The sequence below is a fragment of the Natator depressus genome, chromosome 5 (genome assembly GCF_965152275.1).
Source record: "Natator depressus isolate rNatDep1 chromosome 5, rNatDep2.hap1, whole genome shotgun sequence".
Classification (NCBI taxonomy): Eukaryota; Metazoa; Chordata; order Testudines; family Cheloniidae; genus Natator; species Natator depressus.
The window spans coordinates 94,533,148-94,553,453 of NC_134238.1; the positions used below are offsets into that span (position 1 = coordinate 94,533,148).

Below are 20,306 nucleotides of genomic sequence, written 5' to 3' on the forward strand. Positions count from 1 at the left end.
TATTGGCTATAGTAATTACATTTTCATTGTATTGACTTTCATATCAGACTTTATTGAGTAATTTCCCCCTCCATCCTCACTACATTTTTTTGAAGAATAATAAAGCTGTGACTCATGAGAATTTTTGGGAATGAGTTTAGTTCATCTACGTGATGTGTGGCAGTATTAAATACCCATCAGCCTAGTTCAATCAATCATTTTATCAGTGTAAACTGCCACAACAGTGAAACTGTAACATACTTCTTTGACTTTGTCCTGTATCAAAGTCTAATCATCTACCACTCTGCACAACAAGCTTAACAGAGCATGAATAAAGGTCAAAGAATCCCAGATCCAGATATTTCAGTGATAATATGCACGTATCTTATTTGATCAAAGCAAGATCCTTACAAAGGCACTAGTATATCCTATTGAAATATTGAGGCCTAATCCCACACCCCTTATTCACATGAGCAATCCCTACTCATGCAAGTAGCCCCATTGACTTTGATGGAACTACTTATGCAAGGACTACTCATGTTTCAGCATGGAGTCCTACAGGTAGATATTGAAATTCAATACTTGTCAGTAAGAAAACACCTGTATTTGGCGGGACCTAGAGACAAGCTTCAAGAAAAATATCAGATCCTGCAGCATGCACACCAAATCAGAAAGGAAACATCAGGAACATGCTACCAGTTTAAATGATGAAGCCATTGAAAGTATTCAGGACAAAACTTGGGGTCTGTCTATTGCACATTTATAAGGTATACTCTTTTGGGACATCCTCTTTGGGAAAGAAATCCTTTAGACCTTTCAGATCAATGAATACATACATAGCTGTGTCTCAAAAATTATTTGTGCAAAGGAAAGAAAAACATTTTGCCTTCACAGATGGCAGGTCATTTTTATGATCTCTAGTGTACATTTATTTAATACATGGTTCCATATATTTAAATATAGGAAGTTTGTTCAGCTTTGAAATAAATAATGAATGGCATAAAAGAAGATGTATTTTAAACATACAGACTGCGTTTCAAATATAAAACATTTACTTTTCATGTCACATAATTCCTGCATTGCAAGGTCTGGTGAATTGTTTAATATTTAAAACATCTTTTACACATATTATTTTGAAAAGGCAGCTTCAAAATAATGCATCACGTTAAATGTGTCAGAAATGGAAAGAGATAAATCAATAGATCCTACTAACCACCTTCTCACGCCCCCTGCTCACTGTGCATGTATGTACACTAGGGGGATTATTACATGTTTGGGGCTTTAATGTCATTCGCAGGCTACAGTCAACTCAATGTCTCCTTATCCAAATGCAACAGTTTCACTATGTTCCCAGCACATGACCAAGAAAGTGAAATGACTCAACCCTAACAAGATGGAAACACTGCTCATTGGCAGGGGAAGCATCTAGAAGAGTAGGCGGTTGTGGTGTCAGCACCAATTACTGATGACATGCGATTGACTTCGCCAAAGCAGTCCACAGTCTAGGTACCCCAGTGTGCGCTGGCCCGTTTTGGGAGCTCAGCAACCCCACCTACGTTGAGCGATCACACCCCTGATGATGGATATGGGCTTGGCCTGGTGGCTGAGTCAAGTGACCAGATTCACTTGGTAGCAGGCTGTAGGTGGAACTTTCTATAAAAAGGAGTCTGTTCCATCAGTAGAGAAAGGAAAGAGACTTGCATGGAGTAGGAATGCCCTTTCAGGAGCTGTAGGGTCAGAGAGAACTCCGGAAAAGGGTTTTCTATGGTAGCCAGACAGAAAGACTTGAGTGGAGTTTTGCAATGAGGGGCAGAAGCCTTAAGAAGTTTGAGGAAACTCCAGGGAGCAAGATCTGTGTTTTGGGAAAGAACTGTTGAGCTCAGCAAGGAACCGAATTAATGGTGAGTTGGGGAAAGACGTCCTATAAGCTGATATGCAATCTGTGCTTCAATAAACCAGATCCTCAGAAGTGTATTTGACTCATAAGGGTCTAGGGGCAGTTGCTAAGAAGCTCAAGAAAACAAATCTGAGACGGTGTCAGGGCTTGATGCCAGTTCGGGTCAGACCCTGTTACACTGGGGCTCTGATGGAAGGCATTAATTCTCCTGGATTCTTGGGTATAATCAGTGATGGGCCAGGTAGCTGCAACCACATCTCTTTAATGCTCACATTATGATGGATAAGTAGGCACTGTCTCCTCAAGAGTACACAATTAGAACATTCTGTTAGGCTACATTTGAAGACTATCCATAAGCTTCAGTGACAAAAGAGTGTAGCTGCCTACTTGTTACTTAAATTGGGAAAGCTACTGTGAGCTTGTAAGGCTGGTGCTCACATCCCTGCACTCACTCCCCTTTTCACTTCTTGCTGGTTGTGATCTTTAAAGCCCTGAATGGATTGGGGCCTCACTATTTGAGGGACCACAGCTCACTCTATAACCTGTCATAACAATGCAGTTGTGTTGTTGGTGGCAGGCCATTCTCAGTTTAAGGCCCTGCCTTTGGAATTCATTCCTCCTGGCTGGCCCACTAGAGACCAACTTGCCCTGAGGAGCTTCAGATCATTTTTTAGGGTGGGATTTGGTTGACTTTTTGGTTTTGGCTTAGTTTATTTTGCCTATTAATTTAGGCTACTTTAGGTTTAATATTTGGGGCATATCTACTACCTTTGTGAGTAAAAATTTTCATATAAGGATGTGCAGGATCAGGTGACAGGTGGTGCCACCATGTGCTATAAGTAGCAGATATAATTTATGTGGGTTTTTTGTTTTGTTTGGTTTGTGTATTGTTTGTACTTAAAGCTGGTTGCCAGATCAATAGGCACAAGAAATTCCACCAAAATTAATAAATAGAATGTTCTCTACTTCTTGTTATCCAGAAGTGAAGGCTACCTGCTACTTTTAATTAAGTTAAACAGCTAAAAATGTAGGCCACCCTCAGATTCTAGTCTCAGATTTCTAGCACACAGCATACAGATATCAACATTGCCCTCACTGCCCAATAAACTCTCATACAGGCACAAATGCAGCGCCTTCCTCCCCCCCACACACACACACAATTTGAATAAGAATGCATGTACAAATGTAGCAACTGATTTAATCATGAGTTCTAGAAATGCTGCTAAGATTTGTATTTTGGCTCTAGAGAACAAACATGAGCAAGACCTACTTGCATTTGGAAAAAAGAGCAAAGTTCAAGGTTGCTTTTACTTCACCAAAAATGAGACAAACCTAACGACCCCATAACAGATGCTTTTTTTGTCTAGTAACATTTGACAGTATGCTAGGCTGCTGATAGGAAACCAAATTTTCCTAATTGTTTACCACAGATTAAACATATAGTTAATATGGTACAATCCTGGGAGAGGTAACACTGGTTCCTGTTTTAATAGACAAATTCTGCCCCAGTTATGCATGGAAACAAGTCCTATTGACTTCATGTGGAGTTATCTATGCACATGAGGCCAGAATTTGAACCTCAATGTTTTCAGACCTCCTGTTAGAAAACTGAATTTTCCCAATTTCTCAGGTTGATGGTTATCTCAGCTTGACATTCAACATTACTGACATGACACATGATTCAATGTGGCATGTCACAGAAGGATTTTGCCCTAAAATGTAGGATACTTGTTATCTGAAAGTCACCAACCAAATAAGAAACATTCCATTAACTTACACAGTGGAAAAATAGATGAAAAGATGCAGGCAGCATGAAAAGGCTCATGAGTTGATCAACAGTGTGGACCGGCTGCTGCTTCTCTTTCTATAACCTAATGATTCTAAGATCCAATTCTGCAAAGATGTGGACACATGAGTAACTTTACACTCCTGAGTAGTCCTACTCATGAGCATAACTTCTTTTACAGACATATGTTTGCAGGATCAGATCCATAGTCAGTGGCTGCATTTTTTTTCTAGAAGTCCTTTACAAATGCAAAATAAAACACCATGCATACAACTATTTAGGAAATATGTTTTCATGTAGTAGCATAGGTTAAATTTGGGTCAGTGATATGTTCATGAGAGTTATCAGAGCTTGTTGTTACAACTGTTACTATTAATTTTGTTGAGCATTTCTACAACACTTTTCATCTTCACATCATGTTACTAATGTCAACCGATTAATCCTCACAATAGTGAGGACTGAAGCACAACGGAAGTCCAATCCTGATTCAGGTCTCTGGGCACTACTCTAATGTAAATAATTATAACAACGTATGTCTAATAAACAGTAATTCTGGCTTTGTGACTACATGTTTCTGTGTGCTAGCATGGATTCTTGCCAGTGTCTCAGGTCTTATAATGTTGGGTATAGCAACTCTGGTTCATATGCATATAATTCTGTTTTGTACTCTATGCACTATTGCTCAGCTTCCACATTTTCCACACAGACCTGTTGTTTTCACTGGCTTCAGTAGTTAATCTTGCTGTCCAGGCTGTGCTATCTAGGCTAGATGCTGATCCAGCTACAAAGCAATTTAGCATAGTTAATTTCCTCGAGTTCGATAGCAAAAGCTATCTTTTTTTAATGTCTTATGATCAAGTGTTTCAAATATAGCGTATGTCTGAGGTAGTGCTGCTCTAGATAGGAAATCTACTTTGTGTATTTCTGATCGTTTACCATAACGTAACTTCAAATTATATTTCTTCTATGAATCTACATTGAAGGCATTTGTGATAATAGAAAAGGTTTATGAAAGCAGTTTTCTGGAGGCTTATGGTCTGCATCATCATCACTGATCACATCTCCACCATGCAGGTACTAAATGAATCTCTCCCTTCTTTTCACTCTCTGCATACTGTTGCTGTGTAAGCAAAAGTGAGCTTGACACAAAAGCTGCTTGGAGGCCTTTCCTGTAGTAAGGTTGCACCTAGTTCCTTCTCATTTGCATTGCGCTGAATTGGAGCATCCCCTAAGTATGCACCCAAGTACATCTTTGCACTTAAGTACTGGGTACTGGCTGACAAATTCTTTTACCTGTTTAATTGCTTTGTCATTTCCAGACAGGATCCTTGTCTGTTACTTATACACATCAGAGGGGTGGGGCAGAAATTTTGTAAGGTATTCACAAATTCCATAAAGTGTTGTATTGCTTGACATTTTTTCTCCCGGGTATTCCTAGAATTTCTCAGGAGTTAGATGTGCAGCTTCATCTGTGAGCAGATGCCCTATCTAGAGAACAGCCAAAGTCCTAATTTCATTTTCAGTTTGAGATTGTTTTTACTCTGAGCTGTGTTTTTAACACTACTGGTAATTTTGCTTCCTTGACTTTGGGTCCATCTCAAATAGTACTTTCCTAGCAGGCAACCAAGTACATGAAACAGATCCCCATTGCCAGCCATTATCTTTTGGTATCATCTTTGGATTCAGTGTCCATTTTTATTGATTCACTCTGAGCCTTTTGCCACGGTTACTAAGAGAAAAGGCTCCTTCACCCCTTTCACTACTTGAAAGTTTAAATCATAATTCATTCTTATAAATGTAGCTCAGGGTGCATTTACCTAAGGCAGGGGTGGGCCGTTTTAAGCCGGCCCGCAAGCTCCCACTGGGGAGCGGGGTCTGGGGTTGCCCCGCTCTGGCGCTCCAGCCTGGGGTGCCGGGTCGGGGGCCACACCATGCTGCTTGGCCCTGTTCTGGCACTCCCGCTGGGGTGCCAGGGCACCACAGCATGGCCCTGCTCCGGGGTGCAGGGTTGGGGGCCGCACCACGCAGCTCCTGGAAGCAGCTGCATGGCCCCACTCCGATGCTCTAGCAGGGTCGGGGGCCGCTCCATGCGTAGGAGCCGGAGAAGGGACATGCCACTGCTTCCAGGAGCCGCTTGAGGTAAGCATCACTTGGAGCCTGCACCCCGAGCCTCTCCCCATGCCCCAACCCCTTGCCCCAGCCCTGATCCCCCTCCCGCCCTCTGAACCCCTTGGTCCCAGCCCAGAGCACCCTCCTACACCTCACACTCCTCATCCCCAGCCCCACCCCAGAGCCCGCACCCCCAAACAGAGCCCTCACCCCCTCCCGCACCCCAACCCGAATTTTGTGAGCATTCATGGCCTGCCATACAATTTCTATTCCCTGATGTAGTCCTCAGGCCAAAAAGTTTGTCCACTCCTGACCTAAGGCCTTCATATAAGAATCATCATATAATGGTATCTTGACTCCACTATATTGTAAAGCCAGATTCCCCTCGTCTTATTTAAAATAATCTATGTAGATTATTAGTTTGCATGTGGATCCACAGCATATTTGGCACATGGTTTCGTTACCCATGTCCTTACCAGCGCTCACATTCAGTAACATAAACCGCTGTTTTACTTTAGTCTTAACTGCACCTACAAGATATCGAATGCTGAATATGGATTCATCAGATATGCTCTCCTCTTTGTATTCTGCCATATGTGTCTTATTTTGCTGCTTTGCTGCCTGCAAGCTTTGCAAAAATATGCTTTTCCTTTTATTTTCTACAGATCTCTTCAGAAGGTGGACACTTCTTGCTGACCCCAGAATGTCTGCTAGCACAATAGCAGCAGCAGACAGTCCGTGTGTTGTGCTCTCTCTGTAGTGTTGTAGTTGTTTATAACTCGGCCTTTCTTTCTTGTTCAGCTGAGTTTTTTCCCCATAAAGTTTACCTCAGTATGGCCTGTATTTAATTTTCTCAGCTACATCTGTGCAATTTCACTATCTCTGTACATCGCTCATAACATATCTAGTTTAGGATCTTTTAACATCTTAGCTCTGGTACCTGTATCTGTGATGCCCAGGCTATATAAGCTTATTATGCAAAGTCCCAAATTCTCATGTGGCTGTGCTCTGTCTCAGTTTCGTGACCTACTGACCTGAGATCTAAGTGTCCTGTCTTTTGTATAAAAGAAAAGGAGTACTTGTGGCACCTTAGAGACTAACAAATTTATTAGAGCATAAGCTTTCGTGAGCTACAGCTCACTTCATCGGATGCATTCAGTGGAAAACCACTGAATGCATCCGATGAAGTGAGCTGTAGCTCATGAAAGCTTATTTTCCACTGAATGCATCCAATGAAGTGAGCTGTAGTTCACAAAAGCTTATGCTCAAATCAATTTGTTAGTCTCTAAGGTGCCACAAGTCCTCCTTTTCTTTTTGTGGATACAGACTAACATGGCTGCTACTCTGAAACCTGTCTTTTGTATTCGTAAAAAGAAAAAAGAAAAGGAGTACTTGTGACACCTTAGAGACTAACCAGTTTATTTGAGCATGAGCTTTCGTGAGCTACAGCTCACTTCATCGGATGCATTCAGTGGAAAATAATGCTATGCATCCGATGAAGTGAGCTGTAGCTCACGAAAGCTCATGCTCAAATAAACTGGTTAGTCTCTAAGGTGCCACAAGTACTCCTTTTCTTTTTTCTTTTTATGAATACAGACTAACACGGCTGTTACTCTGAAACCTGTCTTTTGTATTAAATCTTTAAATATAACAGTCCTGAGTGGCTGAAAATGCTTCTACAGAGCATCAAGGGTCTATCATCTTGCTTTGCTGCATCAGCCAGTGGGAGATGCTGGTAACTCCAGCAGCAGTCTTTTACTCTCACTCAATGAAAAGAAGCAATCCTTATTTTAGGATCTTTCTTTTCTAGTTCAACTGCAATTTTTTGTAATCTTCTGACTTAAATGAAACTATCGAGTTAACAGCAATCTCCCTTTAACCCATTAGGACTGGAAAGTTGCTAGCAGCCATTCTACTCAATCTTTCTGAACAATCAATCTTTCTTCTTTCAACAACAGCTTCTCTGTGCCTTTGCTAGATCTTCAGGTTTGAATCTGATTAATATTTATTCGCTGTTTGTGTGATTTACTGGCCTAAAAGCACTAAAATCCCATACAACACTCCTGACCTTATGGTTCAGCCGAGACTTTTCAAATAAAATCTTTACAAAGCACAGACCCATAACATAATACTGTAATCTGCAATGGCCACAGGTTGGCTCCTCATATATTAGAGCTTAGTACACTATCCTTGTAACACTGAGTGTCCTTATTGCCTTGCCCAATGCAGAATACTGGGGAAGAAGTAGACTGTTTCCTCCAGAAGATGACGGAAAGGTAAGGGTAGGTCACTAGCCGCCTTTACACAGACGAAATCTGTAGAAGGGAAGGGACGATCTGTTGGGACAATCAAGGTGTGAAGGGAGGAGTTGTGGGGATGGGGAGGGTACCTATATATTCACCCCTTCCCTTGAATCAAGGAAAGGAGCAAAGAGTCTTCACCCCTACTTCACTTTAGTATGGACGCAACAGATTGTTTTTTATTCCATTCCTATTCTCCATTGGAGCCACAGAAAGGAAATCTTCATCCCTTCCCTCTTTTCAGGGGTAGAAGCCTCTTCTCTCTCCCACTCTACTTGCACGAGTAGGAAGAGGTAGAGTGCCCCGCCTGAGCTAGGAGCAGTACTCTAGGCTCAGAGCTGAGGCTGGCAGCAGCAGACGGGAACTGGCAAAACAAACTGAACACAAACCTCAAAAGGTTCACCGCCCATTCCTTACTTTGAAGGCACAATATTTGAAATTAGAGGAAACTCATGCACCCATCCCTAATTATCAGCCCCCTATTTATACAATGAGAAGTGGAGGAAGACAGGGTTAAGTGATTTTCCCAAGACCATGGAAAGCATCAGTGTCAGAGCCAGAATTAGAGCTGCTGGCTTTTAAACCTCTTCTCAGGTCATGTGTCACTAAACTAGCATCCCTTTCTGCACTGTATTGAGAACATGTTAGCACTAAACCACAAATGTATTTCCAGTGAGAAGCTGTACTTCAGGAAACAAGGAAAACTATGGGAACTAAGATGACGTATCAGTATACTATCATTTTCATGGCTGTATCAAAAAAAGCTTCCTTTTCTCTCACTGAATAATGATAAACCATTGTATATCAATGGAGTTACAACATATCTAAACGGGGAGGAGTGGGCAATACACTGGAGGGTAGGGATAGGATACAGAGGGACCTAGACAAATTAGAGGATTGGGCCAAAAGAAATCTGATGAGGATCAACAAGGACCAGTGGAGAGTCCTGCACTTAGGACGGAAGAATTCCATGCACCGCTACAGACTAGGGATCGAATGGCTAGGCAGCAGTTCTGCAGAAAAGGACCAAGGGGTTACAGTGGACAAGAAGCTGGATATGAGTCAACAGTGTGCCCTTGTTGCCAAGAAGGCTAACGGCATTTTGGGCTGTATAAGTAGGGGCATTGTCAGCAGATCAAGGGACATGATCGTTACCCTCTATTCGACTTTGGTGCGGCCTCATCTGGAGTGCTGTGTCCAGTTTTGGGCCCCACACTACAAGAAGGATGTGGAAAAATTGGAAAGTGTACAACGGAGGGCAACAAAAATGATTATGGGACTGGAACACATGACCTATGAGGAGAGGCTGAGGGAACTGGGATTGTTTAGTCTGCGGAAGAGAAGAATGAGGGGGGATTTGATAGCTGCTTTCAACTACCTGAAAGGGGGTTCCAAACAGGATGGATCTAAACTGTTCTCAGTGGTAGCTGATGACAGAACAAGGAGTAATGGTCTCAAGTTGCAGTGGGGGAGGTTTAGGTTGGATATTAGGAAAAACTTTTTCACTAGGAGGGTGGTGAAGCACTGGAATGCGTTACCTAGGGAGGTAGTGGAATCTCCTTCCTTTGTGGTTTTTAAGGTCAGGCTTGACAAAGTCCTGGCTAGGATGATTTAGTTGGGGATTGGTCCTGCTTTGAGCAGGGGGTTGGACTAGACGACCTCCTGAGGTCCCTTCCAACCCTGATATTCTATGATTCTATGATCTGTCAACTGGACAAAGTCAAGGTAGGTGAGATAGTATCTTTGATTGGACCAAATTCTATTGGTGGAAGGTCCATAAAAGATATTACCTCACCTACCTTGTCCATCTCTTATCCTGTGACCAATATGGCTACAACAACACTGCAAACAATTGAACAAAGTGCAAAACACACTACATGATTTTAATAAATCCTTCAACAGCTTCTATCTCTAGACAGCCAATGTAAGGTGGTTCCAAGATTTAGCAACAGATACTCAGCTCAGTGCTAGAGCTCTGCTCAGTATAATGTGGGGCAAGGGGAGGAGATATGTCACCCTGTAACTATTGGTCAATCACAGTGTAACTTAAAGCAACCTATAGAGTGCTCTATATTATACCAACTTGTAACAGCCTCCCCAGGGGGCCATTATTCTGGTCAGGGTTCAATAAAGTGCACTGCAGCCCCATTCTTGGTACAGCTGGGAGGGAATGGTGTAGAGACAGCTTTATGCCAGCCAGGGATTCCCACACAACAAAGGAATCACCAACTGCCTATTTAGAGTGGGCCAGAATCCCCCCTTCTTAAGAAACAAACAAAAATGTCATCACTAAAAATCAAAATTCAGGATATTATGTCATCACTTAAGATACCTCTGTCATACAAAAGCCCACTCTAACAAACTAAGCTTTGGGACTGTCACTTACACTGGCTTTACACTAGGGTAACTCTGTTGGCTTTAATGGAGTTATTATTGATTTACACTAGGCCTACTGTCAATAACTAAGCACTATGGCCCTGATCCAGCTCCCATTAAAGTAGATGGAAACACTCCCACTGATTTAAGTGTAAGCGAAATCAGGTCCAACAGTGTGAATTAATATGCACAAAATCTACAGCACTACCTACAGTTATCAAAATGAGCCTTCATCGGTAAGACATTCTTACCAAAACAAAAAACCTAGTGAACAAATTCAGGCTTGAAAAATCCATTTGCCCACTTGTCAGAACCAATAAGGGGACCTATATCATCAATTTCTGCAGGATTTTGGCTTTCCTTTTAAAAACAAAAATTTCTAGCCCTCATGTTTAGGAAGACAATCTTCCAAACACAAATCAAATGTTCTGCAGTGTCATCTTCCTGACACCTCAGCTGCTGTTCATTGCTTTCCCAAGCCAGAGAAGAACGAAATTAATAACATTCTGGTTAGTTTCACTGCAGCTATTCAAATAACTATGGGTGACAGTACAATTGTCAAGACTCATGTCAATTTCATGCTTGTAAAGGTAAGAAAAAAATACCACCAACAGCACAGACAGTACTGGAGTTATTCACAGGAAAGGAGGATGAAAAAAATGGAGCCTAGGAAAGGGTTGCTTAGCAAAAACCTCTTCCTTTCCCAGCTTGTGTCTGCCAGGAGGCCATGCAGTGAGAGAAGTAACAGAAAACTCCTTCTTCCTTTGAGGGAAGTAAAGAAGACTGGAGCTTCAAGTTCATCAACTACCAACTAGTCAGAGACTGAAATAAAAGATGAAGCCCCTAAGCAAGGTTCACAGACAGTACACTGGTAGAAATCTCTCCATCCTCCATCTGACCAGGAACTGCAAGTAGCAGGGAGCTGGGCTTCTCTCCAACATTTTGCCTCTGGACCTCATTAGTGGCCCCTCCCTCATCCATCTATCACATCTACCCCTGACTAATTGATCTAGTCATCTGGTGTCTGATTAGTTTTTCTAGCCATGGCCAGGACTAAGACACCAGCTGGACAATGAAAACAAACAGATATTTCAAGGACCACTTGTTATATTTTACTACCAATCACCCAAACAAAGCAAAATACACAAGGGCTAACTTACATGCATCCCCAAGGAACCGTTAAAGCACAAAAAAACAACAACCCATAAAACATATGTTCTACAGCCCTTTCCAGTGTATTGTCTGAACTTCATTTCACAACCCCCTGCCCATTATTTCATCTCCACTGATCATCTCTTTTCTCAAGTCAACATTGAGTATCACTTCTCTGCAGATAAAATCCAAAACTTATACCATCTTTCCTCTTTTATCCCTAAATTAACTTGCAGCCTGCCTAAATCTCATCCTCTGGCTTGCTTTTTCTCATAACTTCTTTCATCTCCACTCATTCAAAATGGATAGATCAACTGGTAACAAAAGCACCCTGAAGCAAAGCCCTGCCTCTCTACTGCTCCCCTCCGTTCAACTCAGTCAATTGACAATATCGCTGGGATCTTCCTGGTTTGCAAAATCTTTTGCCCACAAAAACCTCTGAAACACTGTCCATATTAGACATCAGTTCTTATATATGACCTTATTGTGTCTTATCTAGACTCTTGTAGTTCTTTTGTTCCTTTGGGTAAAATGCCTGCTGAAGTCAATTGCAAGACTCACACTGATTTTAAAGAGCCAAGATTTTGCCTTCTACACATTCTTTGTAAAGCCCAACTCTCAAATCTTCAATTACCCAAAAACGCAGCTCCATGTCCCTTTACTTCTCTCTGGAGGTGGTAAACGCAGCTCCCTGTCCCTTTACTTCTCTCTGGAGGTGGTAATATCCCATGTTCTTGTCCATTTCAGATTGTTTATGGATCTGTTCTTCCATAAGATTTGCAATGAGCAACTTCAAGCCAAAATAAGCATAGCACAGCTCCTACTGACCCAATCAGAAGAAGGCTCCCTTTCAGGTCACCTGGCAGTAACACTGTCTACAAAACCAAAATCCTAACCATCTTGGCTGCCATAATATACAGGTTGCACACGCAGCAAGTTCTGCCACTGGAAAAGGACTCTGCTAACTGGTTACTTTAAGTGTCTTAATAGTGCACCAGATATCAAATCACAATACTTTTCACAATCCTTTTGAATTTATCTTGTCCTGTTCCGTCTATTCCCTGTACTCCATAACTATCAGATTTCTTTCAGCCACTTCCCATTGGCTCGCCACAATAAATAGTAGATTCTCATCTCTGGCTGTCCTTGGCATAGATTTTTCTCCCTCACTTTCCATCCTTTTTTTGGGGGTCAGATTGATTCCTTCACTCTTCAAATCCATGTTAGCAACCATCACTTCTCCCTTGTCTGTGACTTCTAAATCTCCCTAATAAAAAGACAGCCAAATCCTACGCCTTGAACTTCCCAATTTTCCTTTCCTTAATCATTGTCCTTAAAACTTAACCCTCAAATCTCTTTTCACCTGTGCTCTATAAAATCTACATATGCTACCTGCAAGATAACCTGTATGCTTTGTTTCACATGTAGAGATTACATACGTTCTGTTATACTTTTCAAGAATGGTGCCATAATTCTTTTGAATTGTATTAGTACACTCTGAATGGCATAATTCTGTGCTATCCACAAGGTAACAAGGGATGTAGAATCAATGTCATACACCTGAAGACCCAACAATCTGGCAACCTGATGAAAATGGTACCAAATTTTCAGAGCAGGGGTGGGGCATGGAATAGAACAGAACAGATTCCTCACATGAATGCCGAGGGACACACTAATGAACACTCTGATGCAAAAATGCCATTTGGAGAACATTTCACGAGGAGTAACCAGAAACTTAAAAGTGCCAGACCTAAAGTGAACTTCACACAGCCATGAAACTCTGGGAAATGAAATGCATACCACTCTTCAGACCACATAAATATGCAATAAACCATGCTCTGGGATCTCTATTTGATGAGAAAAATGACATCCAGTAGCCAAAACATGTGTAGTAATCTCTATGAATGTTTTAGCATATGTCCACTGCCAGCTTTTTCCTGTTTAAAGCTTGGTAGCAAGCAGAATGAGCCTGGGAATCAACTACCAGACTTGTTCATGCCATCACTAATGCTCACTTGTTCCCTCAAAAACACATTTCCCAGTTAATATATTCCTATATTCTTCCTTTTATTTGCATACCGCACATCTGCATACCTAAATAATACTTACATGAAGGGCATCAGCATTATGCACTCCTTTAATTTTAGATCTATTTATGCATTTTCCAATTGTCCATTACTTTTATGCTCTGTATTTTGTCCCCTCCCTATCTGCACACCTGATCAGCAATGTATGTATTATTGATATAAGGCCATGGGTGTATACACGGCACTTTACTGACATATAAGAAGACAAAAGCTACTTACTGCTTTCCGTATTTATCCAATGGTAGGTTTGGGTGTGCAAAGAATGCAGGGTCAGGCCCTAAATGAGCCATCTGGCATGGCAAATAAGACAAGGGGCAGAAGAGAATCCTTCTCCATACATCTTAGTATATTGCCTGTTTCTGTACTTGAACAATATGATAATGCTCAAACTACTGAGGCCCAAATATGAAGATACAAAAAAGGAAAAAGGCAGAATAAGGGACACTAAAACAATAGGGCAGGTAGCTATAATTTTGGATTCACTTATTTTATATAAATGGCAATTTGGAGCCAAATTTTCCAAAGAGTGGGTGCAATTTGCACATATACATTTTCCCCCATAATTTTGTGCCCCTAAATAGGATTATTTGTGCCTCGAACTACCTGACTGTGGGAACAAAAAGGGAAGCTGGGATTCAGCCCTTTTGGAGATTTAACTATTTGTATTTCATATTTTCTATAATTTCAATGTTTGTGTTCCACATTGTTTGAGGTAAATAATTAACAATAATAAATGTGCACTATTCCAGATTAAGATATAAAATGAAGGACAAGGAACAACTGAGAAGTACATTTGAAACTTTCAGTACAATGATACAGTATGTGTGAACTGATTTTATTATACTAACAACTGGGTGAGTGTTACTGTCCTTTGATCTGATGGGGTGAAAAAGATCTGAAGTGCAGCTGTATTTTTGTGAATTTCTTGCATGAGATGAAGAGGTCTTCTGTATATGTTAAATCTTGTGTTCTAAACTTTTAATTGGTATAATTAAAAGTGCACCCAGAAAAACTAATTGCAAAACAGTATTGTTTATTTTTAAGCACTCAGTTTGCCATGCATTGGATAACAACTCACACTTTATAAGGCTAAATCCCTAGAAATGTGTGATACAGTATGGCAGGGTGCACATCAGAAAAAGGGTACCTTAACTCTTTTTTCTCACTGTAGTATCTGTGCCTAGATGCAGCAACAGAGTACTTCCTAAATGTGACCAGATGTTTCCTCACTCCAAGTGTCTGGATCCAATAATTTTCTCATGGTCTGTTTTTGGATCCAGACAGGTCCAGGTGTTTTCTAACTAAGCATCTGTGGATTCAGCAGAGTCCCCATGTTTTCTAACTGACTAGGCATAGATCAAGGAAGATCTGTATGATTTTGTGTTAAATTTGCTTGACTTCAAGATTTTACTTCTCCCTCTTTCCAGTTTTATTATAAACTGGAGAAAGGAGGAAGTAATTTTATTGTACATATGTACAATTTAGGAAATCAGTGTTTCCCGGGCATTGACAGGCATGCTTCCCTTTACCGAGATATGGAAAGTCTAGATCTCTGAGCACAAGCCCAGTCAGATTCCGTACATCAGCCCTCGAATGCCCTCTGTGCAGACACGGCACATTTCCTCTTCTCAGCCTCAATATTTCCCCCTGTCCATGCACAACCGGATTTTTAACAGGGCTAGTCTGGTTTATTTCTCTCTCTCCAAGCTGCCTGCTACAAATCGGAGCGGCAGCAAGACGACATGCAGGCATCTAAGGGCACAAAGGGCGACCCTTTCGCCACCTCCTCCTCCTTCCTCGTAACCTGTCGCTCCGGAAGGTGTCCAAAATGGGGGCTAGAAACTCCCCCACTCCCACCTTGGCAATAGCAGCAGCTGTGTCCTCCTAGTCCCTAGTCTGCTTGTTCAGGGGAGAGCTGATTTTCAGGGACTGAGCTCAAAGTTCATGCTCTGAAACGGCACAAATGGAATGAGGCGCTTGGAGGTGGGGAAAGCTGTGGGAGGGCTAGATGCTCCGATAGCTTGGACAGAGCGGATACTCCTTGCCCCCAAGCTATCTCCTACCCCCTCCCCCTTCACAAACACGTCCCTAGCGGCAGACGGCTCCGATCCGCAGTGGAGCCACTTCCACCCAGCGTCAGCAGGGGCAAGGGTAATTTCTTAGATGCATTTAATTTCCGTGACAAACGTGTTCCCCTGAACTCCCCCCCCCCTCCACCCCCCAGTACAGCTTGCGGCGGCGGGCAGGATTCCAAGTTTAGCCGGAAATTTACCTGGCGGAACCAGCGCGTATTTTGGCTTTAGCGCTGTGTCCATGTTATCATCAGTCATCTCCCCCACCCCCCGCCATGAACTGATCTTTATTTTACATTCATAACCATCACAAATAACAACCGGGGCACCTTTTCTAAGCACCGATTCTCACTGCATTTTAAAACCCCAGCCCCCGTTCCTTTACCTGGTTGAATCACTCCGAGACAGTAATCTTCCCCCAACCCTCCCAAGCCCTAGGACAAAGACGAGGAATCGGGGGAGACGGGGGGGGAGGAGGGGAAGCTGGGTGTTTGTCTTCCCCTCCCCTCTCACTCCTGCTGCTAGAGCCACTGTCTGAACGCAGGAAGTTTCAAACGTCTCCTGGCTGGGTGTTTTGCACGCTCCCACCTCGTGAGAAGCTGTCTGAGAAATGCCCACGGCGCTGCACAGAGAACATCCCCCGCCCTCCCTCGCACAATCCCTCCCCAAAAGTGTCTGCAGGGAGAAACTTCTGTCTCCTGCTGTTGTTGTGCATTGCACACTCCCGTCATCCCCCCAGAGCACTGGCACCCGGGACACACACATACAATTAAAACATACGTGTTACACCTGGCCTAAAATAAACCCGGCACGCAGCCACGCAAAACAAACCCAAGGGGAGAAACAGTCCCCTGCAACTACAATCCACCGGCAGGATTCAGCCACAAACAGATCCCTGCTGACTCGAACAGGACTCTCCACACACGCTGCAGGCGGGGAACGGCTCCGAGGAATCTAGACCTAAGGGCAAACTTCGATCTGCCCCTTCCATTGCCCTGCGCTCCCTTGCTTAACTTTGTGCCAGCCCAGACCGAGCAGCAGCAGACGGGGGAGAAGGTCCTGCCTGCGGCATCTGCAACGTTACCATCTGCTAGAAAGTAGTGCATGTAGTTTGAAGGAGGGTTACCTGTCCTATATTGACGTATCCGTATTTGCTAGCTATCCTGCTGGCTTCCTGGTGCCCCCCAGTTATCCTCACAGCCCAGTGGTTGGTGTACATTCGAGTCCTGCAGGCGGGTAGCAGGAACCCCAGCAAGAGGGTGAGCAGGCAGAGACGGTCCCCTCCTCCTCCGCCTCCCCAGCAGCAGCGACTCTTCCAGCCCATCTTCTCCTCCTGTGCAAACAAGCCCCACGAAACTTCTTCCTTCTTCCGAGGCTCCTCTCTCACCTCCAGGCGACACCAGCAGCAGCACGCCTTCCAAAGTTACCCCGAAGAGGCAACCAGAAATAGCTTCGAATATTGCATTGAACTTTCTTTGGGTTTAAATTATTAGCGGTTATGTATGATTATTATCATCAGCAACTGTTGTTATTATTAATGTCCCTCCTCTCTCCAGGGATTAAGTAACTTGTTTCTCTCTCAGTTGCTGAGCTTCAGGCTTCTCCCTCGTTCCCCTGCTACATGGGAAGTCTTCTCTCTGTAGGGAGGGAGGTGTCCTTTGCTTTTCCTTCTTTCTCAGATTTCCCCCCTCTACTTATCTGCTCTCTCTCTTTCTTTATTTTCTTCTTCTCCTTTTCTTTCTCCCTCCCTCCCCTTGCCCAGAGTACAGCAGCAGCAGCAGCAGGCAGTGTTGAGTGTTGGCAGCTGAGCTCCTCAGTTCAGTCAGCCTGTGTAACCTCCCTCCCTCCCTGCCTCCCTCCCTCTGAGTAGTGAGTGCGGAGTGTGAGTGGAAATGGCAGCAGCGCCTTCTCTGCATAAGTCACTGTGCACCCCCCTTCTCTCCTCCAGTTCCCTCCCGGCTGATACCAGGAGCCAGCCCGGTCCTAGCGCCTTCCTTTTCCCATTACAAATACAAAAGCCTTAAACAAACAGCGCGAGATGATCCCACGACCGAAAACAAACAGCCAGCAAGGGATGTGGATTTGATTCAATTCATTATTTATTTCAGTGCAAAGAACCGCGCATAATAGTAAACGTACATGGTATCATCACCAGGCGTGCAGCCACATCCTAGAGTACACATGCACAGACATGCTAAACCCAACTCCAAAACCATGCATCAGAAGTTTATAGTGTATATCTTTATACATTGCAATAATAATAAAAGAAAGTGTGCTCAACACCAGCACAGAAAAACAGACACCTAGAATTGCACATAAAAAACCTGTCACATGAATAAAATCAACCCTCTCATTTCTTTATCATCCAGGATAAAACATTTCAAATACCTGTCATATAAACATAATTCTTTTCAATTATAAGTTCTTTGGGTCAAGGATTGCCACTGACTATGTGTTTGTACAATGCCTAGCACAATGAGGACCCAACCTGACTGAAATGGCGATGCTATTGCAATATAAAATGTTAGTCAGAATTAAAATTTTAGTTCTAATTATGCCACACCTCATAATACCCTGCTAGGGATGAGTTGGAGGATTGTCTTTGTAGTCCTTGACATATTAATTATTTTGAAAATATTATTTCATAGTAACACTGAAAAATAAAAATCCACACACATCAACTATATTTTAAAACATATGATAGTATAAATATTAGATATTTTATGTGGGAGCACTGGATGCTGTGGCAACAGATGCTTTTGAAATGTATATAATAAATATGTAATGTCTTTGAAGAGTATCTAAGAATATCGAATATTGCATTATATCATCACCAATTATACAAAAAGGCTTAGTTTTAGAGAAGGATAGGCTAGTGGTCTGAGCCCAGAACTGTGTATGAGGACCTCATGAGTTCTAATGGTAGCTCTTAATAAGTATATGAATAGTAATGTTGTCTTCAATGGCATTACTCACATGCTTTAAGTGTGTGCCAAAGTGTTTTCCTGAAGCAAATGCTCATATTTGCTGCCAGCCAATGATAGCTCCCTTGTGACCTTGAACAAGTCATTTAACGTAGCCTTGGTTTATCTGTAAAATGGGGATACATAAACCAATGTATCTGCCTCCCAGGGGAGTTGTGAGGATTCATTAGTGTTTGTAAAGCTAGCTGAAAATTAAAAGCACTATATAAATTCAAAGTATTATTTTTTATCAGAGACCCTAAAGAACATTACAGAAACAGGCATTAATATTCCCATTCCTACAGAAAACAGACATGAGAGTTTTAGTGCTTTTCAAAGGGTCACATAGCAAGTGGGTAGTATCTTGATCCCAGTTCTCTGCTCTAAACACTAAATATGCTGTCTCCCTAATTAAATGTAAATTAGCGACAATAAAACAAAATTATACACTCTATATTAAAATATTCTATGCACCCAATTCACTTATTTTTTCTGTTATTTTGTTGTATTCTATTACTGGCCAACCTGCCCCCATATCTGTCATTAACTTTAATCGGGAAAATCCACTCTCTACTCCCCCATTGAATTATCTGTTCCCTGTCTCTAAAATTTCACTTGCCAGGAAATTTTTCTCTTCCCTGTATGTTTTTCTGTAGTTCGCATTATCATTTGCTAATCATATTACAACACAGTATTTACCTCTGTCCTCAGTTCCAAGACCGCCATGGGTTTACCTCCTCTAGAAATTTCACAAATAATGACTCACTCTTTAGCAAACAATGGGCCCAATCCTGGTTCCACTGAAATCAATAGCAGAACTCTCATTGACTTCAGAAGAAGCAGGATTGGGCCCAGAAGGGGCTGTCATGTTGCTGATATTCATAAATCCACATTCATTGAATATGCCATTAAATCTCCTCCAGCAATTAGCCCTCCTTATTGATTACTTTAGTGATAATTACACAAGTCAGCTCTCTTTCACAGCATTCTACATTTGGAATGTTTAAAGTATGTTTAATCAGAAATAATCTCCCTACTGAAGTATATAGCAATCAATGTCCTGCAAAACCTAGCTCTCTTGCTGTTGATGTTTTTTTTAAACTAAGAGGAATGGAAAAATTGTTCACTAATCATTTCTCAGTGAACTCCACTTGTTTCTTCACTAATTTGTTTCCAGATATGTATGTGTCTTTTTTTGACAAACATAACATGCAAGGTATTGACCATAAATGAAAATTTATAAGTTAACGGGGAACGGGTTCAAAAATGTTTAGCACTTATATCAATAAAAAAAGGGTTGGTGATGCAATAGAACATCCTTCCACAGATAGACAACAGTACCGTAAAGGGATAAGGAATATAACGCTATATTCTGAAAACCAGTTCTTGATAAATGACGTCATTACCAGCCCCAAGAGACATACCTAAGGGTATGTCTCCACTGCAGAGTTAACTCAGATGATCAGCCTGAAGTGATCATCCAGTATGCCCTAGCTCAGATATGAGCAGCCTTACTGCAAAGCCATACTTGAGCATATCCACTGTAGTGTATCCACACTGGTGCTTCTTCACTTGTGGGGTGCTA

At 42.2% G+C, this 20,306-nt stretch overlaps 1 protein-coding gene across 4 annotated transcripts in view; it reads right to left on the reverse strand.

Annotated features, from left to right (window-relative positions):
* Positions 1-17,665, reverse strand: part of PCSK5 (proprotein convertase subtilisin/kexin type 5) — a 303,081-nt gene extending 285,416 nt beyond the window's left edge. For 2 of the 4 annotated variants that reach the window (XM_074953228.1, XM_074953229.1), the window contains exon 1: positions 16,885-17,665. In XM_074953228.1, the coding sequence (XP_074809329.1) occupies positions 16,885-17,082 (198 nt within the window). In that variant the 5' untranslated portion in view covers positions 17,083-17,665. The remainder of the gene's footprint in view (positions 1-16,884) is intronic. The other 2 variants (XM_074953227.1, XM_074953230.1) reach the window with 2 other exon arrangements.
* Positions 17,666-20,306: the final 2,641 nt, after the last annotated feature.